At 37.9% G+C, this 26218-nt stretch overlaps 1 protein-coding gene across 1 annotated transcript in view; it reads left to right on the top strand.

Moving 5' to 3' along the window:
* YWHAQ (tyrosine 3-monooxygenase/tryptophan 5-monooxygenase activation protein theta) overlaps window positions 1-26218 on the top strand; it is a 36804-nt gene that overhangs the window by 5462 nt on the left and 5124 nt on the right. The window contains exon 3 of the mRNA XM_027621464.2: window positions 25469-25592. Within this exon, the coding sequence (XP_027477265.1) occupies window positions 25469-25592 (124 nt within the window). The remainder of the gene's footprint in view (window positions 1-25468; window positions 25593-26218) is intronic.

The following is a 26218-nucleotide window of genomic DNA, read 5'->3' as shown; positions in this document are numbered from 1 at the left end:
CAGCCCAAAGTGTCAGTAATGCCAAGGATGAGAAAGTGGCTGGATCATGAATAAAGTGAGCAGTATTAAGTTGACCAGACTGTAAAATGCCTTCTTTGGGTTCTTTTTTTTTTTTTAAGATTTTATTTATTTGCGAGAGAGAGACAGCGAGAGAAAGCAGGAACAGGAAGGAGAGGGAGAACCAGGCTCCCTGCGCCAAAGACAGACCCTTAAACAACTGAGCCACCCAGGCGCCCCTCCCTTTGGGTTCTTACTAACATGTTGGCATCTTGTCAGAACCCTTTGTCTAGACTTGTCATTTTTTTTTCTTGTTACTATTTGTGTGTGTGTGTGTGTGTGTGTGTGTGTGTGTGTGTGTGTGTGTGTTTGCTATTTTAACTCTATAGAGTTCACTTTTCTGGAACTTAATCATTGAGTGTTGTATTTTCAAGGATGTGTATCATGGTTGCCTCCAAAGCTCTAAGCTTTGCCCTTTGAAAAACTTGGCACGGATTAAAAAGATGGAACTGAAATTATAATGACATTTATTAGGAAGAGGTGATTAAATTGATGGACAGCAAATATTCCCCTCTCATTCATAACTGCCATATATGCTATTTTTATATGCATATGTGGTTCCAGGCTTTTAAACCCTTGGTGTGTGTTTATTTGGATGTTGCATAATTATACTAATGCTCTATTGAACATGTAGGTTGTAAACAATTTTTCTCCATTATAAACAACACTGGGAAGAACATCCTTGCTGCATGCTTTATGCTAGGATTTACTTAGGTTCTTGGAAGTGAAATTTCCAAATCAAAAGATGGGCTTTTCTTTTTTCCACATAGCCCTCTGAAAAGATTGTGTGCATTTGCACTGTCATCAGCAATTGTTGAGAATGGCCATTTCCCCTTGTCCTCTCCAGCACAGATAGGTTTTTGAGGCTAACAAAAATCCAGTGACTGGAAGGGTTCAAATTTTACCTCCTTGTTCAGTATTGGAGGTAATGAGGACTACCTCTGTTCTCAGAAAGGGCTAGTTACCAGACTTTTTTTTAAGTCTCATATACAGTTTCACTTATAAAATGGTACTGTAGCATGGGATTAGTTAATTCAAGGTGCTTAACAGTTGGGAGATCAGCTTGATCATATTGATGTTCTTACGTGATATTTCTCAGTACCAGGTTTTGTGTTTAGCTCTAGTTGTTTCGGAGTAAGAACAGCATATATATTTGTACCATTGACTGTCTAGGTATTAAGGAGGAATGGTAGAGAAGGCGTCATTTAAGATATATCAAGAGAAGAAAAATTATAGTTCATTCATTGATACTTTAAACTCTTAATCCGTAGGTAAATCAGTGATGAAGTTTTTTTTTCTTTTAATATTTTATTTATTTATTTGACAGAGAGAGACAGTGAGAGAGGGAACACAGGGAGAGGGAGAGGGAGAAGCAGGCTTCCCGCCAAGTAGGGAGCCCGATGCCGGGCTCGATCCCAGGACCCTGGGATCATGACCTGAGCCAAAAGCAGACGCTTAACGACTGAGCCACCCAGGCGCCCCAATGATGAAGTTTTCTTGAATATTTCATGATAAATAATCTGACCAGACTTGAAAACATTGTTTGCATGTTGAAGTATTTCAAGACAAAATGATGATGGTGATGATATCTAGAACTTCCAAATAATGGGTGGGGGCATAAATGAAACAAGAGGGTTTATGAACCAATATAGGTGCAGCTGGCTTTAATGGGAATCCATTATGCTATTCTCTCTCTTGCGTGTGTTTGAAATTTTCCGTAATTAAAAAGGTTTTTACCTCCTGGAAATTCCACTCCTGGGTATTTACACAAGAGGGATGAAGATGTAGGTCCAGAAAAAGACCCGGCCAAGAATGTTAGTAACAGCTTTATTCTAAGAGCAAAAAACTGGCGACAGTCCATTAATAGTAAAGTGGGTAAACTGTGGTATATTCACACAATGGAGAGTACTACTCAGCAATAAAAAGGAATGGACTATTGCTATACATTACAATATAGGTGAATTTCAGAAACATGCTAAATAAAAGAAGCTGTCCAAAAAAGTCCATCTTGTGGGCACCTGGGCATCTCAGTCGGTCAAGCGCCTGCCTTCGGCTCAGGGCATGATCTCAGGGTTCTGGGATCAAGCCCCTCATCAGGCTGCCTGCTTAGCAGGCAGTCTGCTTGTCTGCTTCTCCATCTCCCTCTGCCCCTCCACCCCCACCCCTCCCCCGAGCTCCTGCGCTCACACACTCTCTCTCAAATAAATAAATAAAATTTCTTTTAAAAAGTACATCGTGTAATTTCATTTATATGAAATTCTAGAACAAGCAAAAGTAGTCTGTGGGTGAAAAGTCAGAAGGATGGTGGCCTCTGTGTGGATGGAGGCAGAGATTGACTTGACTTTCTTTGGTGATTGTAGTGTTCTTTATGTTGATACGGGTTTGAGTTCCGCCGGTATATGCATTTGTGAAAACTCACCAAATGTACACCTAACGTTTATGCATTTCATTTTATATAAATTTTGCTTCAAAAGGAAAAAACTAATGATGCACATACTGGTGTCTTCAGTTTACGTGAAAACTAATAGAAATGGATGAATATGTGATAAAGCAAGTATGGCAAAAGGTTAATAGTAAAATCTGGGTGGTGGGTATAGGGGTGTTCACTGTAGTTGGTGGTTGCCATGAATTAGGGTATGATATTTTACACTGCTGTGATTGAATGCCTCTAAAACCTATAGCAAGGTAAACAGTGAAAGCTAGGTCTTACTGATGTCAAGATAAAAGCATGTATGGGAAGGTTTCAGTGTCCACCTCAGAGAAAGGGCTGATAGACTTGTCACCTTAGCTTTTGTTTTTATTTGGTGATGAATGTTAGATTAATGGAGTTACGGGTTACAATGGAAGACTTACATAAGTGACCAATACTCTAGAGCAGTGTTTTATTTTTTGTCTTTTGTTTTTAGTAAACTCTGTGCCCAGTGTGGTGCTCAAACTCACCACCCCAAGATCAAGAGTCTCATGCTTTATCAACTGAGCCAGCCAACCCTACTTATAGGGCAGTGGTTTTCAAACTTCTTGGACTCAAGACAAACCTAAACATATTGTAGAACCCAAAAGCTTTTGTTTTATACCTGTAGATGTTTACATTATTAGAAATTAAAAGTGAGAATTTTGTAATTCATTTAGAATGCATTTGGAATAATAAACTCACTAGAAATTAACATAATGTGTGGTTTTAAAGATTGTGGTGAAATATACATAACAAAATTTACTATTTTAAGTGTACAGTTCTAGGGTATGAAGTACATTTACTTTGTGCAACCATCACCACCACCCATCTCCAGAACTTCTTCATCTTCTCCACCTGAACTCCTTATTCTCCCCTTCGGGCAGCCACCATTCTACTTTCCATCTCTAAATTTGAGTACTCTAGATACCTCATATAAGTGGAATAATAACTTTTAAAGAGAAAAAAAAGTAAATAGTGGCATTGCTTTACATTATGTCTATTGCAGTATCCCATCTCTTGTAGCTTCTGGAAAACTCCACTCATCTAACAGTGACCATGAAAAAGCAAAAAGCATCTTAGTATTGTGAAAATGGTTTGACTTTGTTTCCCCTTCCCGAAAGAGTGCAAGAGAGACCCTTAAAGGTCCCCAGACCACACTTTGAAAATTGCTGCTACTCTGTGGGGATTCTGCTTTGAAGCTTGCTGATCATCACTGTGATCATCATGGGGTGATAGAGCAATTTTCTGAGTAGTTGTCATTCATTATGTGGTGATAATGAAATTTGTAAAACCTTCTCCTTCTCATTGCCCCATCCCTTCATCCCTTAAATTATTTTAAGAATATAGGCTTGGGGACCAGGAAAAGTCACAGATTTGGTAACAAAGAAAAAGGAAAAGTTGGTTTTAGATATTGAGTATTAAAGAGTCCCTATTCCTGAGAAATGAAAGAACTGGTATGTTGGAATGACTTCTTCCTTATATTGAGAATGGTAATGTAAGGTTAAGATGATCTCTCTTTTTCCTTCTGAATTCCCAACCCCAAAGCAGAGTTGACATGAATGAAATATGTTGATAATGGTCTTTTGCGGTTGGTTTCATTTAGGTTTGAAAGGTACAAAGCTTTTGGAGCTGGGTCAGCTGTTAGCACGGTTGAAGCATCTCAATGAAACTTTTCTTTCACACAGATCTTCACTATACATTTCACAGTTTTTCTGTTCACATGAGCTGTATTCCATGAGCTTTTCGTCCTCTGGACCTTTTACTCCAGTTGGATTTGGTACTAAGTAAGTATCGTATTATCCTTAGTTTACTAGCTTTAACTGCGAACGTTCTCTCTTCTGTATGTCTAGGCTTTACTGGGAGAAATGGGGAAGCAGTTGTGCAGGTGGTAAGAACATGACTATAAGGGTTTTTTTTTTAAGATTTTATTTATTTGTCAGCGTGAGAGAGAGAGAGAGAGAGAGAGAGAGAGAGAGAGAGAGCACAAGCTGGGGGAGCAGCAGGCAGAGGTAGAAGCAGGCTCCCCGCTGAGCAAAGAGCCGGATGTGGGACCCTGGGATCATGACCTGAGCTGAAAGCAGACACTTACTGAGCCATCCAGGCATCCCTGACTATAAGGACTAATGTAAATTTAATGTAAATGCTTGTTTCTTAAAGGACAGTCTTAGATTGCTGTTTATAAATGTTAGGGTAACCATGGGAAATAAGTGGGGAAATACGTGAAAATGCTTTAAAACTAATGATACTGATGTTCAGATTAGACTTGTTACTGGCCAAGTTGCTCTTGCTGGTGTTTCTCATCTAGTATTAATACTCCCACTTTCCCTCTTGTTTTGCGCATTCACCAAACAGCCATTACTTGAACACAGCTCAGAACAGTTTTGTTTTTTTAAGAACTACAGTATTAGACACCTGCTGTTAGCTATATATATAGTATATAATATATGCATGTATGTATATATATGTGTGTATATGATGTTTCGATCTTTCAGCTTGGTACTATTTCCAAGTATTTAACAATATTTATTTATTTATTTATTTATTTAATACTCTCTACACCCATTGTGGGGCTTGGTACTATTTCCAAGTATTTAACAATATTTATTTATTTATTTATTTATTAAATACTCTCTACACCCATTGTGGGGCTTGAACCCCCCACCCCAAGATCAAGAGTCGCACACTCCACTGACTGAGCCAGCCAGGCACCCCTAGCAATATATTTTTTAGATCTTCCATGCATGTGTTCCCCTCTCATAATTCTGATGGACTAATGAAGAGGTTAGAAAGGTTACAGTTAAGGGTTTATGCATCCTTTAATCAGAAAATACTTTAGATTATTTGGAGGCTAATTACAGAGACCAGGTATTTGGTTCTTGGTGATGTCAGAAACTTAAGAGAGTTTGGCAGGATCGAATATCCAGTTAATATAATCATGCTATATGAAAGTTATTGTTAATGTAATTTAGTTTTTACTGTATTTAATTTTTTAAACACAGTATTTAAACATCCAGGGACCGACGTTTGAAATGGGAAATGGTGCTATGTTGAAGTGACTTCAAATTAAGACGGGAGCCTTTATCAAACTACTTGACGGTCCCCTGGAAATTTTTATTTCCTCTTCCTTCCCCCATACCTGCCAAAGTATTTGAGGTAGAAGAAAACTTGGGAACGATTTAATTAGAGAAATGATCAGGAAAATAACAACTTCAGTAGTTGGGGGAAGGAGGTAGAGGAGTGTGCATTGACTGTGTTCAATGGCTAAGTTTAAGAGTAAAGAACATATTTAAATAGCAGTATTTATTTGGCAAATTTCTTTTGTTTATCCAAGTTTGCATTTCATTTATTTTGTACAGAGATGAGGCTGTCAAGAAAATGACATTTATTTTTCTATTATTTCTTGTTACATTTTTTTTATCTTTAATTATTGCTGTGTTTAAAACGTGCAAAATTCTGATTGGCTCAGTTGGAGGAGCGTGCAACCCTTGATCTGGGGGTTGAGTTCGAGCCCCATGTTGGATGTAGAGATTATGTATAAAATCTTTTAAAAAATAAATTAATATATAGTACAGAGTAACCTGGTGCAGTTTGAATAACTCAGCAGGTGGAAGTGAAGGCTCTACCTCTGTTTTATTTATAACCAGCTGTACATTTTTGGGAAGATAAAGGTGATCCTCTTTATGCAGTTGTCAAAAAAAAAATCACTTCGTGATTCATTTTTGTCTGACACAGACTTCTGAGAATTTCTGCTTTTAATCTAAATGGCCTGACAAATGTTTATAAAGCTTATTTCACCTATTGATAGAAATAATTTCCTTTCAAGATATCAGAGCAGCATATCCAACCCCCAAATCTGTTGAGTCTTTAGAGGACCTACAAAGAATTGTTAGTATAGGTTCTCCAATACTTTTCCGTAGGGGGTGCCTGACTGGGCTCAGTTGGTAGAACATGCAGCTCTTGATCTCTGGGGTCATGAGATCAAGCCCCACGTTGGGCATAGAGCTTACTTAAAAAAATAAAATAAGGGCACCTGGGTGGCTCAGGCGGTTGATGGCTCAGGTCATTATCCCATGGTCCTGAGATGGAGCCCCTGGCTCCCTGCTCAGCAGGGAGTCCGCTAATCCCTCTGCCCCTTCCCCCACCCCCCCCAGCACTTGAGTGTGCTCTTTCACAAAAATAAATACAATCTTTTTAAAAAGTAAATAAATAAAATAAGACCTGTTTTTCCATAGGATATAATACTGTCTTTCCTGTGGTAGAATTTATGATTAGAGAGTTTATGGGGAAAATAGGATTAAAGGGATGGATGGTGGTTAAAAATGAATCTCTCAAACTCTGAATGGTTTTCATTTAAGAAGTGTTCTCTGATCATCTGATCTTGTGTGCTATTATTGTTTGTTCTGTTTTTAAAATAAGACAAAGCCAATGCACTCAAAATTTTAGTGATATTTTACATGTATTTTGAAGTCATAGTAATGAGTGCTATACAAATAATTTCCTTTTTTTTCTATTCTTCCTCTAAAGAAACTTCATAATCTTCCTCTAGTTTCAAAGAAATGCTTGCAAAATAATTTGTCTTAGTTGCAGATACTGTCTGTATTAAGAGACTCTTTTTCCACTGTCTTGATTTAACGACTTGGGAATATCGGTTCATATTTATCTTTTTTTTTTTTTAATTAAACTGCATGCTCAGCATGGGGCTCAAACTCACAACCCAGAGATCAAGAGTCTCATACTCTACTGACTGAGCTAGCAAGGTGCCCCCATATGTATCTTTTAAATATAACTCAAATACTATAAAATTCACCTATTTAAAGTATATGATTCAATGGTTTTTAGCATATTCACAAAATTGTGCAGCACCACTACTAATTCCAGAACATTTTCATCACAAAAATCCTATGCCCGTTAGCAGTTATTCCCTGTCTCCACTTCCCCCCCAGTCCCTGACAACTACTTTCTGTCTCTATAGATTTGTCTATTCTGGACATTTCATCATATAAACAGAATCATACACTCTATGACCTTTTGCATCTGTTTTCTTTGACTTAGCGTAATGTCTTAAAGGTTCATCCATGCCTTTTTATGTCTGAATAATATTCCGTTGTATGGATTTACCACATTTTTTATCCAGTCATCTGTCTTTGGACATAGGGCTTGCTTCCATCTTTTGACTATTTGAAATAATGCTACTGTGAACATTCATGTACACTTACTTTTTTTTTTGAGATTTTTTTTAAAGATTTTATTTAAGAGAGAGTGAGTGCATGAGTGGGGGGAAGGGCAGAGAGAGACAGTCTCCAGCAGGTTCACCACCACGCGCAGTGTGTGATGTGGGGCTCGATCCCATGACCCATGAGATCATGACCTGAGCCAAAACCAAGGCTTAAAACTGACTGAGCCACCTAGGTGCCCCTGAGATTTTATTTTTAAGTAATCTCTGTATAAACATGGGACTCGAACTCACAACCCTGAGATCAGGAGTCATATGCTCCACCAACTGAGCCAGCCAGGGGCTCCCCATGTACACGTTTTTGTGTGGACGTGTTTTCATTTCTCTTGGTTATATCCCTGGGTCATATGATAACACTGTTTAACCACTTGAGAAACTGCTATAATGCCAGAGTGGCCGCACCATTTTAAATTTCCACTAGAGTTCCAGTATCTCTGCATCTTCACCAACAGTCATGGTGGGTATGAAGTGCCTTTGATTTGCATTTTCTAGATGATTAATGGATGTTGTGCATATTTTCATATGCTCATGGGCCATTTGTCTGTCTTTGGAGAATTGTCAATTCAAATCCTTGCTCATTTTTTAATTGGGTTGTCTTTGTTGAGTTGTAATAGTACTTTATATATTCTGGATACTATACCTTTATCAGTTATATGATTTACAGATACATTCTCCCATTCTGTAGGTCGTCTTTCACTTGCTTGATAGTGTCCTTTGAAACACAAAAGTTGTTAATTTTGATGAAGTCCAGCTTGTTTTCTTCGGTTGCTTGTGCTCTTGGTGTAATATGTAAGGAACCATTGCCTAATCCAAAGTCACGAAGATTTACACTTATGTTTTCATCTAAGAGTTCTTACATCTTAGGTTTTACTTTTAGGTTTTTGGTCCATTTTGAGTCAATTTTTATATATGGTGGGAAGGTAGAGGTCCAGCCTTCATTCTTAACATGTGGCTATTCAGTTGCCTTGCACTATTTGTTGAAATGTTAGTTAATATATCCTTGATCTGAAATTCTCAACTTATGGAAAAAATAATCAGAAATGGTTTGGCATAAAAATTCACGTAAGGAAACTTGTGACCATTCCATCCTTATGCTCCAGCCAAATTGTTTGCCCGAAGCACTCCGTAGTTTGTTTCCATCCCTCTACTTACTGCTATTCTCACTTCTAAAGCCTTCTGTCTGCCATTTCTGTATGTTGAAATCACACCTATCCTGCAAGATAATTTAGGTACCCCTGCACTCATTCCATAGTCATTTATAAATTTCAGCCTATTAATACTTTCGCATCTGTTTCCTTGCACTATTCTGTGTGTAGTTATGGATATATGAGATGTGTTTACTTGTATGAAAACAGGCATATTGATTTACATACTTACATAGCCAATTAGCTGTGAACTCAAATTCAGCTTTTCTAGAGAAGTGCTTTTTCCGTTTCCACTGTGTTTCCACTGCCTTTCGTTGTAAAAGTCTTCCTTTGTAGACCCCATTCTTCTGAAATCCTCTCTCTTTTCTCTGGATTCTCTTTTGTGTAGAAATAGGGGAGAATTGGGGCTTTATTCAGTCATGCTCTGTCACTAGAGCAGCTCCCTTTTATCTCTTTTGATATATACTTACATTGCTTTAAAAGACTTGGGGGGAGGAAATAATTACTGATTGTTAAAGTTTGCAACTATTACCATATTAGAAGGAGTCCAGGTTCCCGAATGGGACTTGGGACTTAGACCTTCCAGCCTTTCTTTTCGGCCTCCTTTCTCACTCTTCCTTCCCTCTGTGCTTGTGAACTTTCTTACCTTTGCTCTAATTCTCTCCCCGGTGTAAGAATGTGTTGTTATATTAATGTAACGTTTTCTTTCTCACCAGGCCTAGTCGTGAGGCCCAATTCTGTATTGTCTGGAGTTTACCTGTGTCCTGAGTTCCTCTTGTGGCTGCCCCCAAAATAAATTGTAACCAATTCAGATCAATATTGGTAAGCTTTAAGGGTATGTAAGAATAAGGACTTCATCTTTATTTTTTCCTCTCTATACTATAAGCACTACTTTATTTTTCAAGGTTATTTTTTTTGTGCTGTACCCCGTAGTTCATTTGAATGTAATCAAATCAGTAACCATATAAATTTAGTTCCAAATGCAGAGTAATTTTCTTACCACAGTCTTTTAAACTCCTTTTTTGACTCTGTTCTTCCCTTTGTGCCCTGTAACAGAGTTGGTAGACTAGAGCACTGTGTGTGTGTGTGTGTGTGTGTGTGTGTGTGTGTTTGTGTGTCCACAGAGATATGTGGCATAGGTTAGCCATACGGAAAAATTAGTCTGCAAATAATTATATAATTTCTGTAATGTAGAAATGGCTTAATCCAATTTGTCATAGACTTACAAAAGATAAAGTTCATATGAAAGTACACTGGTGTATTTGCTAGTATAAGCTATTATCTTTTTTTAGTAGTTTTCCTAGGATATCTCAAAACTTGACCCATATACTAAATTAGCAGGGCAGTTTTGACCTGTTTTTAATTACTAGAACATGCTTTCTATTAGGTATCAGGATGTTTGTCAGTACCAAACTTAAAATTTGACTTCCTGTTTTGTTTTTCTTTTTAAGGAAAACTTGTTTTCTCACTGTCATTTTTCTTTTACTTTGCAAATCAGTGGCTAGAATAGTTTCTGGATCCCAGTAAATTGCAAGTTCTCTGAGGGGAAGGAAGTACAGACACTGGTGTTAGCCTTGATTCTTTCGGTATCTTGTGGTTGTGTATTGTAGAAATTGTTTTTAATGCAGGTTGACGGATTTGGAAAGTAGTGTTAGCATTACTGTCATTCCAGACCTGTGTATCTTGCCCACAGAGTTGAGAATCTTTGAACAGAAGGTATAACATTCCTGTCTTGCTGTTTCGGCCACTCAGTATCCACCTGCTAAAATGTGAGGATATATAGCAGACAGAGATCAGAGATAAAGGACTGGGCATTATATTTGTTTCTAATAATATCTGGAATTGGCTCAGCTGTTTTGTGTGAAGTGAGGATACAAAGACGGTGATTTTCTTTGATATTGGCACATGGCAGTTCATAGACACCCCAGTGTTTGTTAGAGGCTTAAACTCTTTCTGTTACGTGTCTTCAACACTGTAGTCATAAACAGCTCTGTAGCTCAGTTGGAAAATAGGATGAACATTCTTATACAAAAGTATTTTATTGGTTTTGGGTTTTCTAAAGTACTAATTGTTGAGGGGAGCAGAGGGGGTGCACTATGTTCACAGAAAGGCCATCTTGGCCTCAAAACCTTGCCTTGCTGCCCACCCCCCAAAATGGGGGGGGGGGGGCAGAGAGATAAAAAAAGCTTTTTCTCTTTTACTGAGAGCCCTGGATTTTTTCCCTGCCCTCTCCCTCTGCTTGTTTATCCTGTGTTTAGCTCTTTACTTTCTTTTGCCCACAAAAATAATTAACCACTTGATTGTATGGACTAATCGGGCTTACTTTTTTATTTTCATTATAACTACAGTAGCACATACCCCTTTGGGTCTGAAGAATCCATATTAATTCTCTAACCGTGATGACAATTTAGCATGACACAGTAATCATACTAATGTTGATTTGTTAATTTGACAAATATCCCAGCCAGTGTTGAGTTTTAGGTCTTTGTTACTTTCAGAATTATGTTTCAACAGTTTGAACATGTGGTGGTTTTAGTCTAACACTAGTATCAGTTCTTTCTCCCAAGAATGCACATGCACATTCATGAGTACCCCAGAGTTGTATGAATTTTAATAAATAGCAACTATTGCTATGATGGCCTAATAACACTTTTTCAGGGATTCCCCCACTGCCACTAAAATCAGGATAAAGGAGGAATTTGTTTGCTTGTTTGGCGGGGGTGCCAGATCACTAAAACAATAGTAGTGTACGTTTATGGTCCAGGGTTTGTCCCCTTGGCCTTTTGGGCTCCACATCTGATTATTCGTACATTGAGAGTGGAACTGCAAAAATTATAAATCGATCAGAGCATAATGTTCTAGTCATGTTCATTGCCTACGGGCAAATTTACAGGAGGAACCAGATTTAGCATTTGGAAATTGTTTGGTGAGCACAGAAATCCCAACAAAAGGCAGTGATTGGATGATCTTAATGACTAGTTACTCTGACACCTGCTGCATCCAGCCTCTGTATAGGTGATTTGCTGTTGGAAGACAGTCTTCATGGACCTAAGTACCCTCTCCTCATAATAGTGCTAGAGATTACTCAGTGTTTGCTTTTTCACTTTCTCCCCAGTTCCTGCTGTATTGCCAGCTTCTAACATAATGATTGACAGTATGTTTTGCTTCAAGTATTTGGGAGGCATCTCGTTGCTCCGTGCTCTTCCTGCTGTTGAAAGAATGGTAATAATAGAAATAAGGTTGGGCATCAGTCAGTCAGGACAGTGCTGCCCAAATGTTTTTGTATTATGGCACACAGAAGAACCATATTTATATTTCCCAGTATATATGATACACTGGGGAAAGTGGATTTTTCCCCCAGCTTCACCCTGCTGGTGTGATGGCAGAGGGGATCAATATCTCTTTACCATTTATATTAGTTGGAATACTCTGATTCTGGAGGATGGTGAGTGCTAGGCTATAAATTTATTCTTTCTTTAACCGGCCATTGAGATTTTTGAGCAGGGATTATTAACATACCCAGAATGGAATTTAAGGTTAATCTGGCAGTAGAGTATAAAATGGATTAGAGAAAGAAGAACCCTAAAGCCTGGTAGATCAGTTAGGTGATTGGATTAGAGAAGAGTGAGTCTCATAAGACTGAGACTGAGAAGATAGATCAACATGCTATTAATAGAGGGAGATTCAGTAGGGCTTGACATCTGGTGGTCGGATGGGAAAAGGAGAGTGAAAGTCAAAGGCAGTGCTGATGGCTTTGGGTAGCTAAGACCGGGAAGAGGATGGTGGAATAATTAGTAGAAATAAGGGATGTAAGTATAGGAACAGGTTTGGAAATAAATGTATTTCTGTTGAAGGCATATTGAGATCTAGTAGAAAACCATTTGTAAATATATGAGGATACTCAACCATATAACACTACAGAGAAGTTGGGAGTGTGAATGGGCTGCTGGAAGGGTTGTTTTACAATACTCCATGAGTTTAGTGCACTTTAGAGTGTGGCCTTTAGCCTTGTGGACTCAAACACCCTGGGGGGGGGGGGGGGCGGCATTCAGGGATAGATCCCAACAATCAAGCTCATGTGACTGGTATATAAGACCAAGAACATTATTTGTTTACAGTGAGGAATAACTAGCACAAAGCTTGCAATACTTGTGTTGGCATGACCAATATGTTCTCTTTCAGCAGGCAGATAGACTCACATAGAAATCAAGTCATCATCAGGGAGTTGTTTAGTAAATGTGGCCTCATAATGAGGAATTCTGTAGTGGTTCAAATATATAATGGCTCTTGTCTCCACAGCAGGGCATGGATTTGCCAGTGGGTTGATTGACTGTGATTCACACTCCTTTGGCTATGTATTGGATTGTTTTCTTCATCCTTTTCTGTTTCCATGTCTCTTTCTGTTCTTTCTGATAGATTCATCCTTACTTTTAAAGTACATTCATTTTCCATTATGTCAGATTATAGTGAAGTTTTGCATTTTTATTAATTTGCTATACAAATTTTCGTATATCAAAACTAGACAAAGTCTTTTCCTTCAGTGGTTTATAGTTACAGAGAGGGAGATAGATGTTCCCAAAGTATACCGTGCTTATTTGTCTGAGGTTTCCAAATGAAATCTTGACTTGGATAAAATTACATCCATGGGTTTCGGTCACTAAGTATCAGAGGGCTAGGGGAGTAAGGCCAGAGGAAACATCAGGATGACACCCAGGTTTCTAACCTGGGGCAATTGAGTGCTTTTCCTAAGAAAAAATGAGTAGGGGAGGAGAATCAACAGACTGTTTGCAAGGCATTTTATTTTTTTTAAATGAGTAAAGTTTAAAGTCCCAGTGGCCCATGCAGGGGGTTCTGTGTGTGTGCACACACGTGCATGCGTGTATAGTGGTCTAGTGGTATATGTTCATTGAAGTTTATGTACCAAGCAGTGTTCTGAGCAATTTGAATTAATTCACTTAATCTTCATGATAACCCAGTGAAGTAAGTGATTGGCATTAACTCTGTTTTATAGATGAATAAACTGAAGTACAGAGCTATAAAAATAAATTGCCCAAATAGGCAAGGGGCAAATTTGTGAGTCATTACCAGGTAGATACTGGTTAAAGTCATGCCAATAAATATCTCAAATTAACCCACACCGTGTCGGTTACCTTAAAATGGATAGTGAACTATTGAAATATTTGAGATCCTAGATGATTCTAATGAAACATTTCTTCCTGATACCAAATTTTTGGCCAGTCATCAGATTTTAGAAAGTGTAGTCATAAAGGCAGACACTTGTTGAAAAAAATTACTATACTTAAAAATGTAGATAATCTTCTAAAAGAGGTTTGGGAGACCCATGTCCTTTTATAGCCAGCTCACTTCTTTGCACATATATGAAAGAATTTCTGTATTTCTTAGTAATCTGGAATACTATTCTATTATCACACATCTATTGTTATTCAGAATCTTACAATCTGTGTTGTTACAGTTTTAGAGGAGAGTGGAAACTTCACAGATTAAGACCATGAATTTTTCAGTTACTTGAAATTTTAGTTACTGTAATTATTCTAATTGCTGGCTTCTCTTTTATTCCATTACTTCTTCCTTCCCACTCTAAAAGGGTTCTTTCAGTAAAGGTCTGAGTGGGAACTTCTGTCTTTGGATAGATAATTTATTTTGCACCTGATCTTATATGGTACTTTTATTGGTTAAGGAATTGTAGCTGACAGTTGTTTTTCTCAGCACTTTGAAGATACTTGTTTTCTGATGAAAAATCAGCTATCAGTCGTATTGTTGTTTCTTCCTTTATAGGTAACGTGTCATTTCTCTGGTTGCTTTTAAGAATTTTCTTATCTTTGGCATTCTTCAGTTTTACCATGATGGTCTAGGTATGAATTTATTTTTATTTTCTCTTGCTTGGTATTCAGTGTGCTTTTCTACTCTGAAGATGTCTTTTATCCTATTACTGGGAGAGTGTCAGCCTTATTCCTGAATTCCTGAATAGCATCTCTTCCTCATTCTTTGTCTTCTCTCTGGAATTCCTATGACATATCTTAAACATCTTTTCTTTTCTTTTTTGAGAGAGAGAGAGAGACAGTGAGAGCGCCAGGGGAAGAGGGAGGGAGAGAATCCTGAGCAGATTCCATGCCCAGCTGGGAGCCTGAACCAGGGCTCCATCTCATGATCCCGAGATAGTGACCTGGGCCAAAATCAAGAGTAGATGACGCTTAAGTGACTGAGCCACCCAGGCACTCCTAAACATCGTATTTTAGACCTCTCTTTTTGCATCTTTAGACTTATGCATAATTTTTTCATCTTGTTAGTTATTCTGTGTTCTGATTAGTTTCTTAAAATGGGCCTTCCATTTTATTAATTTTCTCTTTTTTAATTCTAAAAACCTTTCTCCCTCTCCCCTCATTTCTAGGCTGCCTTTTTCTTAATTTATTGTATCCTGTACTTACCACTAGCTTCTGTCCCCCCCCCCCCACTTTTTTTAAATCTTTTTGGTTATTTTAATCAAGTAAAAGTGTCAAGCTTCTACAAAAACAAAGAGAATGTTCTAATAACTCTTTACCCAGCTTCAGCAATTATGAGTTCTGTTTTGTTTATATCCCCACCAGAAACACTCTTTCCCCCACCCACCCCTCTATTGAAGCTAGTCCTAGCCAGCATCATCTGTTTAATCCATAACTGTTAAAATGTGTATCTTTAATCATTTTTAACATGCTTATTTTATGTTTTATTACACACTTTCATTTTTTAAGTTCTTGGGTACTAACCATCTCTTGTCTGTGTGCTGATCCCTCATGGTGGATTTGTTCCTTGAGTAATTTTGTTATTTTTAATAATATGGATGTAGCTTTTTCCATGGAACTTGTGTATGCCTTGGATTGTGGAAGTGTCTTTGTAGTGGTTTTGGTGATTTGTTTCTGCTGGGCACACTAAGCTTTGGCCCGTTTTTACATACATTTTCACCTTGTGGATTCACACGTCATGTATGAAATAAAAATCTAAATAGCACCTGCACAGAACATGGGTTCAGATTTCAGTTTTTTATGGGAGACTATACCCACCTGCCACAAAAGCCCAGGAAATAGCTTTCTTGCTACTTCTCAGCAATGATAGACAGAGTTTTTCTAGGGCCCCTACTCCCTGCACACACCGTTGTCATTGTGTTATAAACTGGCACTTTTCACTCTTTGTTTCATCTTCCTATCCAGCACCTCAAGGTCTCCCTTTTTTCTTTTGGTGCTCTGTTACTGTTTTTCTATTTTATTTGCTTCTATTTGGCATTTTGATTATTTTTAGAAGGGAAATTCTGCTCAGTCTCACTGTATTGCCAGAATCAGAAAGTCTTGTTTTTGCTCTATTTTAAGGTGAGATGAGTCACAAATTTCTTAAGTACTCCATACTAAAGTGAGTGAGGTGTGTATGTCTCTGTGTGTGCATGTATTTTAATCTGATGTACTACTGCTATTCAGGTAACATTTAAAATATGTTACCGTTTGGCATGGTCAGGTAAACAGTACATTAAACATGCATTCAGACTTGTATTTCAATTAGAAATCTTCTGTTCGTGTATTTTATTTGTGCTAAAATTGAATAGTCCCCTGGCGCCTGGGTGGCTCAGATGGTTAAGCGTCTGCCTTCGGCTCAGGTCATGATCCCAGAGTCCTGGGATCGAGTGCCGCATCAGGCTCCCTGCTCTGCGGGGAGCCTGCTTCTCCCTCTGCCTCTCTCTCTCTCTCTCTCTCTGACTCTCATGAATAAATAAATAAAACATTTAAAAAAAATAAATAAATAAAATTGAATAGTCCCCTTAACTTGTGCTTCTCGTATTGGTCAGAAATGTTGGTAATATTATATGTGACTTAATATAATAGAAAATATTAATAAATGCCATTTAATTTCCAGTCTTTAAATACATGAAATTTATATAAGATACATCTGGGAAATGAACTCATATCATTAACTTACAAAGAGTTCCTACAAATCAGTTTAGGAAAATGGCAAAGGATATAAATACAGTGTTAATAGAAAAGGACATATAACTGTTTGACTTCATTTATAATAAAACTACAAACAAAACTCTAATAATACATTTTTCCCTTACTAGACTGGAAAAGAGAAAAGGGAATATTTGATAATTCTCTGAGTTCAGAGAATGTTGAGAAATAGGAACATTCATAACATTGCTAGTGGGATTGTAAATTGAAAATGGCCTCCAGGGAGGAGGACAGTTTAACATTTTATCCTAAGGGTAAAATGTACATTTGTTTGGTACATTGTTGGAAATACCAAAAGATTTGAAGCAATTTAAATGTTCATCAGTGGAGACTATTTAAACAATTATAGTATGCCTGTTTGGTGGACTACTGTGCACTCTTCTGTATACAAAGAGGCAGTTATAAATATATGGATATGGCATGATCTCAGAGGGGTTATTATGGAAAAAGCAAGGTATAGAACGATGTATGGTATGGTGACAAGAAGGAGGGGGAACATGGATTTTAGATGTATAAAATATATGGAAAAATGTACAAGAAACTAGTAATGATGGTTGTCTTGAGGGAGAGGAAGAACTGGATGACTTAAGAACCCAGGGAAAGGAGAGAAACTTTATCACTTCCGAATTTTCTGTGATGTCCATGTGTTATACATTATTTTAATGGAAACCAGAGTCTTATTGTGTGTCAAGAGAAGGTACAGATAAGAGAGGAAGAATCCTTCCCGTAAATCTAAAGGTTTTATTTATTTGAGAGAGTGTGCGCGCATGGCGGGGCGTGGGGGGCATGGAGCAGAGGGAGAGGGATGAGCAGACTCTGAGCTGAGCGCAGAGCCCAGTGCAGGGCTCACCTATTCAATTATTCTTTCAGATAACCCCATCTATAACTAGTATTTTCTGTCTCCTTAACTAAATAAAAATGAAATTAGTAGGTGATATATCTACACATAATTTTTAAAGATACGTTAATATAATATACATTAAAACTAATGGGAGAAATGAAAGTAATTTGTAGTAAAACAGTATGTATTTCCATATGTAAGTGTTCACGTGTCTAAAGTATAAAGCATAACAGCCAGATGTTTGTCCCTAAGAATCACCATGAATGCAAGAACCTTCAAACACAGACCTCCACAGTCTGTACAAGATTCTCTCCCTCTGCTCCTCCCTCCCTCCTTCCCCCCTTGCACGCACGCGCTCTCACACTCTCTCGCAAAATAAGTAAATCTTTAAAAAATAAAAATAAAAGCCGTTCAGGGGTGCCGAGGTGGCTCAGTCAGTTTCTTGATTTCAGCTCAAGTCATGATCTCAGTGTTGTGAGATTGAGGCCCAAGTCAAACTCCGCACTCAGCCGGGAGTCTGCTTGAGATTCTCTTTCTCCCTCTCCCCCCCAAATAAATAAATCTTTTTAAAAAATAATGTAAAATAAAAATTAAAAAATGTTCAGAGAAAGAACTGCTATTAGTAACATGACTTGGCCTTCCGTTCTCAGCACATGCCTAAAAATTTTAGCACCTTCTATGCGAATGTTAAATATGTGGCAAGAAATTTAATTCCTTACCTTTTTGTATTGAAATAATGCTCTGAATTATGACTGATGCCTTATCTTGAGGATGATTATATATCTTCCGAAGTGGGATACTTATTAAGAATGAAAGAGGTAGCATTAATGATTACACTGGAACAGCAGGCTTAAGCTGGGACTGTCCTGGACAAACCAGGACATAGGGTCACTCTATTCCTCTGGTACAATTATTATTAAAATTTTTGTTTGTTTGTTTGTAGAGGTTTGGGGTTTGATCCAGACTTAAGAAAGTAAGTTGAATAGGCTTTGCAACTTGAGCTTGAGCTCTAACTGATCTCATCTGCCATGTGATGTCCACTAAATCACACAGCCTTTGGGATCTCTCACATTGGTCAATGGTCTCTATTTCTGAAAAACTTTACTTCATTCTTTGGTTTTTTTAGTTGGGTACCAGAGTTGGAGTTCAAGACTTGGATTCCAAGACGTGACAGTTGTAAACTAGTAAAATTTTTAAATAGTGCAAGGGCGGTTAATAGTTCAAGGCATTCATTTTATTAAGGGTAGAAAACATTTCCATAGATTAATTGATGCTGTGACATCTGATCAACTAGGATGGTGTTTTGGGTGATTCATTGCCTCCTTGATTAAGGCAACAAATCCTTTATGAAATTCAACTATAGCTGCTGTACTTAGAATGGTAATTTCTGAGGATGAAAGGCCTTTGGATCTTAAAACTCATTATATATAGTTAAAGAAACAGAGTTTTGAGGAGCTGTGATTTGCCACAAGAGCACAGAGCTAATGACAGAAGTCACTTTCACAAATGATAATCTGATTTCTAAAATCATACATTCTAAAATAACCCAAAGTTACTCTTGTCTTTATCTTCCTCTTCCTTGGACCCTCCCTGTAATTCCAGCCTATCATATGCAGCTTCTGAAGAGTCTCCTCAGCCCCCCCCCCTCAAAATCAGGGTGGTTATGTTTGTATAATTTTCTAGTTGAAATATGACTTCCTTATTGAGTCTTGAGTTTTACTTTGGTTTCAATGTCTTGGATTAATAAACCCAAGTAAGAGACGGTTACTATCTAGAGACTATTCTTCATACATACCATGTCAGTGGTTCTTTGTACTATATATAATACTTGAAGTTAGAATGTTAGAAGAATTTAGCTCTTACCATTCAATAAATATTCCAGTTGTTTAAATAACTATATTGCCCTGTGCACCATATTAATTCTTCGTTTGTTTTACTAATTATGCATCTAACATAAGGGCAAATGCTCTTAGATATTTTTGGCTATATTAACCCATATTTTATAGGGTAGTGATTAGAAATACTGGCTCTAGTTTCAAATTCTGGCTCCATTTAATTAATGGACACATTTCCGGACTCCAGTGTGATTTTATTATGGTTTCTTTATATATGTAAATGATACATAAAGTGCTTAGAATGGGACTTGGCACATGTAGGACACTTGAATATTTGCTGAGTGAATGAATATAGTGAGTTTTTACGGTAATGTGTGCTGATTAAACTGATAAAAATACGTGGATAAAAATACATGGATAATGATTAGTATATATGCCCTAAAGTCAGAGATTGAATGTGTTTAATATATTCATGAATTTCAGTAAGTTACTAATAGGAAAGAGAAAACCCTTAGAACATTTTTTGTTTCCTTTTGTTAATTTTGTTTGTATTTTAAGGCTCTTCACCAGTTACCTACTCTTTGCAGTAAATCAGTTCCTTATGTAAAGAGTAAGCTATGTAATGAGGGACAGAAGCAGTTTATTTTGTCTGTAAAACAGAAACCACCTAAATGAATTTAAGGTAAAGATACTGTTTAGTTTGTTGAATGCCATGGAATATTACCATTGAAGCCAGTTGAATTGTTTAGAAAAACTTGATGTGATGGTAGGATTATTATATGCCAAAATAATTCACTCCTAGAGAGAGTATTGGTATTGAAGTTTTGTTTTCTTCCTAGCCTTTTCTCGAAGACATGGGATTGAAGAGGAATGGTTACTATACTAAGTTTACATCAATATTATTGCTTGACAATTTCATTTTCTTATATAGTTCTTCACAGTTTTTCTGATACAAGTCTTTATTTTTATTGCCATCCTATTTGTATGAGATTAAGCTTATTCTAAGGTCCTTGAGCATCTCTTAAAGTGACCTGTATAGTAACCTCTATTTTTTCCTCTGACTTTGCTCAGGTTTGAGTTTCTTGGTCTAGAACTCAATTACTAGTCCATCTTGTAATTTTTGGTAATGAGTACACTGACTTCTTTACAAATCTCTCAGATTTCGGGGCACCTGGGTGGCTCAGTCAGTTTTGTCTGACTCTTGATTTCATCTCAGGTCTTGATCTCAGGGGTCATGGGATTGAGCCCTGTGTTGGGCTCCATGCTCAGTGGAGAGTCACTTTGAGATTCTTGCTCTCAAATAAATAAATAAAATCTTCAAAAAATCTCTTAAATTTTCTAAAAGGAATGTATCACTTGCCTTCTACCTAAGTCAGGCAGCACTGTCAGTGCTGGAGGGAACCCCAGTCTTAGCTCTCCAAGGCTTTCAGGATCATAAAATCTGTGGGTTGAAGATTTACAAAGGGGATGTCATGCTTAATCGAAAAGAATAAGGCACAGGAGAAATTAGCGGGGGAGCTTTTAACTACATAGATGTAGTTAACTGATTTCCCTTTTTCTCTCCTGACTTCTTACCCATGACCTTAGGTGGAAAGATTTCTTATTCAGGGAGCCACTTGTCATTCTGATCCATATTGAGTTTTTTTAATGATGTTTTTTTTAAGATTTACTTATTTGACAGAGAGAGAGACAGCGAGAGGGAACACAAGCAGGGGGAGTGGGAGAGGGAGAAGCAGGCTTCCTGCGGAGCAGGGAGCCTGATGGGGGGCTCGATCCCAGGACCCTGGGATCATGACCTGAGCCAAAGGCAGACGCTTCACCAACTGACTGAGCCACGCAGGCGCCCCTTTAGTGATTTTTTTTTTAAATAAAAATTGTACACTTTGGCTATATACCTTAAGTATTTATAGCCTTTATTCTTTCTGGCATTCATAATTAATACTGGTATTGATACTACCTGATAATAGCCATGGTCATTTTGGTAAGACATGAAGTAGAGTCCACTGTCTTTTGGGGCTAAAATACACATCTGTACTGCTGATAGCATGTGGAAAGACAGAACTATTCTGTAACTGTTTTTTCCTTCGCAACGAGCTAGTGGCATCTGATGAAGTACCATATTACCTGGCTGAAACTCCAGGGTAGAAGTAATGTACAAGTCACTTTATAAAAGCCCGTGTTGTCAATCGTATATAATGGCTGTATGCAAGCTCTAGTAATCGAAGTTAGTAATTTGAGAAAGGAAGAGTTTAGCTCATAAGTGGCTGTGTAGTTACTAGTGCAGTAGCTGTTGAGCAGCTTTCCAAAAATCTTTGGAAAGCCAGTAAGCCATCTTCAGGAGCACGCCCACATCTGGCTGTGGGACTGAGGGCAGATTAGTGCTAGAGTCATATTTCTCTTCTCACCCCAAGTCCTCACTCTACTCAGGCTTTTCTCAGCCTCTGTTACCACACTTATACCACATTTCATCACAAAGTGCTATGTCTTAAAGGTACCGAGTAACTTTTTTTTTATGACTACATGTCTTCACCAGAGTTGGCACCTTTTTGGAGATCCTCTGAGATCTTTTCTTAACAGACTGACTCAGTTGGAAGAAAAAGAAAAGTGAGGGGCACTTTGTTTTACATTATAGTTCCTCAGTTTGGGGACAGGCAGAGGTGGTGATTCCCACAGAATAAATACTGTGTTTGCATTATTTAATACAACTTCTCAGAATCCACTCTTGTTTAATTTTTCTTTTAAGATAGGGATGACTGGGGTGCCTGGGTGGCTCAGTTGGGTAAGTGTCTGCCTTGGGCTCAGGTCATGGTCCCAGGGTTCTGGGATCGAGCCCTGAGTTGGGCTCCCTGCTTAGTGGGGAGCCTTCCTCTTCCTCTGCCCCTGCTCTTTGCTCTCTCACTCACTCTCTCAAATAAATAAATAAAATCTTAAAAAAGAAAAAGGATGACTATGAGTCAGTTTGAGATTTCAAAACAAGGAAACTTTTTGTGGCAGTCTCACTGTTGCCCTCCCTCCCTGCAAAAATCCTAAATTCAGATGTTCCCCAAAATAGTTTGTAAATTGAAAGTCATCCATGATAGATAAAAATGGTATTAGAGTAAAAAGTTAAAGTGGTACGAATTTCTAAGAATCTGGGAAAGAGTTTCTCAGGTTCATTTTAATAACTATTAAAATTGGTGACGTTGAGCAGAAGAAATTCTTACAAACCTGATCTTTTGAATCTTCTCAGATAAGAGGATGGTGGTGTGGAAGCATTAGTTTTCATGCTTGCCTCTCGTGTTTGCGTGTGCCCCTTACTGACCTCTATCGCTGTGTTCCTGGTCCGGCAGCTTTCCAGATTGAAGCCACAGTTTTGATAGAGTTTGCCAATTTTGTAACATATAGACTTCTGGGGCTTTGTTAGGTATAATTTTAAAATTAAAAATTTTGCCTGAGCTTTGGGCCCTTTTAAAATATCTTTATGTAAACTTTTAAAAATTAAGGATTTAAAATACAACGTTTTTCTTTTTTTAATATAATATTTTTGTTTATTTCCTTTAAAATAACTTATGGATGTAACCACCACATTTTGTTTAGGCCATATTTAGATAAACAACAGGAAAGTTCCTGAGTTAGAACTACATTTTCTAAACCTTTTCTTAGCCTTTTTTTAAAAAATCTGTAAACAGTCCTCCTTTACTTCTTCAGTAATACTTAAGTGAATTTGAAAGTCTCAAATGCGTTCTTCCAAACTTCTAATTTTGTATTGTAGTTGGTATTTTTATATAATGTTTATTGATAATATCAGTGGCTATTTTTCCAGAATGCAAACATGATTGTGTCTGTTCCTTGCTTAAACTTTTTCACTAGTTTCACATTGCCTAGATCACTGCTTCTCAAACTTTGCACCGAGACAGAAGAATGAGAACATCTGACTGGCTAATCACTAGCACTGAGCACTTAACATGTTGAAACTGTACCATGGGGGCACCTGGGTGGCTCAGTCCTTAAGTGTCTGCCTTCGGTTCAGGTCACCCGGGGTCAAGTCCCACATCAGGCTCCCTGCTCAGCGGGAAGCCTGCTTCTCCCTCTCCCACTCCCCCTGCATGTGTTCCCTCTCTCGCTGTGTCTCTCTGTGTTAAAGAAATAAATAAAATCTTTTAAAAAAAAAAAAGAAAGAAACTGTACCATGCTTTCACATCCATATATTGGTTTTATTTCCCAAACAAACCTATGAGGTAGGTATTAGTATCTTAAAATTTCTATGAGAGGGTGCCTGGGTGGCTCAGTTGGTTAAGCGACTGCCTTCGGCTCAGGTCATGATCCTGGAGTCCCGGGATCGAGTCCCGCATCGGGCTCCCTGCTCAGCGGGGAGTCTGCTTCTCCCTCTGACCCTCTTCCCTCTCGTGCTCTCTATCTCTCATTCTCTCTCTCTCAAATAAATAAATAAAATCTTTAAAAAAAAAATTTCTATGAGAATTTTATTCTACTCCATAATATTTTTTTTAAATTTATTTTTATTGTTATGTTAGTCACCATACATTACATCATTAGTTTTTGATGTAGTGTTCCATGATTCATTGTTTGCATATAACACCCAGTGCTCCATGCAGTATGTGCCCTCCTGAATACCTATTACCGGGCTAACCCACCCCTCCACTCCCCCATAATATTTTTTATGACAAAAAGATTCAAGTAAACTATCAAGTAAAAAAAAAAAAAAAAAGAGACTATCAAGTAAAACTGATAGTCCAAAAAGATCTATCGTATTTGTCTTCTGTGACTTTTTGTTTTTTAGGATTTTATTTTTAAGTAATCTTTGCACCCAGTGCAGGGCTCGAACTCAAAACTCGGAGATCAAGATTGCATGCCCCACTGACTGAGCCAGCCAGGCACCCCTCTTTTGCAACTTTTTATTCTTCTGGGACACCTTGTACAAATCCCTCAGTTTGAGGGGCACCAGCTCATTGGATCGAGTGTACATTTCTTTGAATAAAATAGGGAATGAAGACATACTTAATCGCTACCCAGTTTTTTCAAATAATTCTTTTCAGTAGACATGACTGTCAGATTGCTATATGTATTTCTAGACTGCTTTCTCTTGATCCCTGTACTTACCCTTATTTTGGATGAGCACTGCTCTGCTCTGGGCCATGCTGGCTGACTTGTTCTGTGATTGTACTGTTCTTCATACTTGAAGTCTTAAATGTTCTTTCCCCTCTCTAAAATAATTGTACAGGGGCGCCTGGCTGGCTCAGTCAGTAGAGCATGTGACTCTTGATTTTGGGGTTATGAGTTCAAGCCCCACATTAGGCCTAGAGTTTTTAAAAACACACACACACACACACACACACACACACAACTAAAAAGATGGTTGCACATGCGCACTTTCAAACTGCTACATTCCTACTGTTCCTTCTTAACAAGTCAAATATCCCTTCAGGGAAGGCCTGTCTAACCAACAGCCACCTCCAGCACAGCCAGATGCTCTCTCTGTGTTGCCATTGTCCCTTATTCACGTATCTCTTAATGCCTGGCATATGGTATTGGTGTACTTACTGCTTTTCTTACTAAGCTGTGAGCTCCTTGAGGGCAAGAACTTCATTCTTTGTATCCCCTCTGGCCAAGTACAGCAGCCGGCACCCAGCCGGTGCCAAGAAATGCTTGCTTGAATGAATCGATGGGTGAAAAGACAGTCTCTTTCTATTTAGTGTTTGATGTAACCTAGCTCTACCATTAGAAACTAGGACTCGCTGTGAGCCAAAGCATTCAACTAATGACAACCACGTGACCCCTGCTCTCAGCCCATGCTTCAAGCCCAAGGCAGTGTGGTTGTAGTTACTGTGGTAGTTAATGATTCAAATGCATATCACTGTTCTTGTCTGTAATAAAATAGCTTTTTATTGGTACTCATATTTTATCTTCTTTCTTTCAGGAATTGTTGGATAAGTATTTAATAGCCAATGCAACTAATCCAGAGAGTAAGGTCTTCTATCTGAAAATGAAGGGAGATTACTTCCGGTACCTTGCTGAAGTTGCATGTGGTGATGATCGAAAACGTAAGTTTGTTTGGTTTATGGGTAAAATCAAAAATAAAAAAGGAAGGCAGGATAAATGGGATCCTGCGACAGTAGTCTCTGTGTAATCTCCAGGCCCTCTGTAACTTTGTTAAAATCTTGGAATCTTAAAAAAAAATCTTGGAATCTACATAAAAGAAAATTAATGTTACCTTAATGTTCTCAAAAATGCAAACAATCATGAATTTACATTATGTACTGTTTTTGAAAAACTCATAAACTCTTTGATTATAATCCGCTAAGATATTATTTAAAAGAGGCTTAATCTTGGGCGCCTGGGTGGCTCCGTCGGTTAAGCATCCTACTCTTGGCACCTCAGGTCTGGATCACGGTCCTGAATTCAGGCTCTGCGATAGGCTCCACACTGGGGTGGAGCCTACTTAAAAAGTAATAATAATAAAAAAGGCTTAATCTTTTATACTTCAGAATTTGGTTAAGCATATTTTTAGCCTCCTAGTCATTTGCATATGCTTTGAGAGATTGTGTTGTCATACGGCCTTTTGTGTCATTGTACCTTGAAACTTCACTGGAAGTTACATACAGAATATAGAAAGAGGATGTTGTACTCTTTCTGTTTGACATACTAATTTATTAACTACTACCTGCCT

This window comes from Zalophus californianus, chromosome 8 (assembly GCF_009762305.2).
Source record: "Zalophus californianus isolate mZalCal1 chromosome 8, mZalCal1.pri.v2, whole genome shotgun sequence".
Lineage (NCBI taxonomy): Eukaryota > Metazoa > Chordata > Mammalia > Carnivora > Otariidae > Zalophus > Zalophus californianus.
This window is presented reverse-complemented; position numbering and strand designations above follow the sequence as displayed.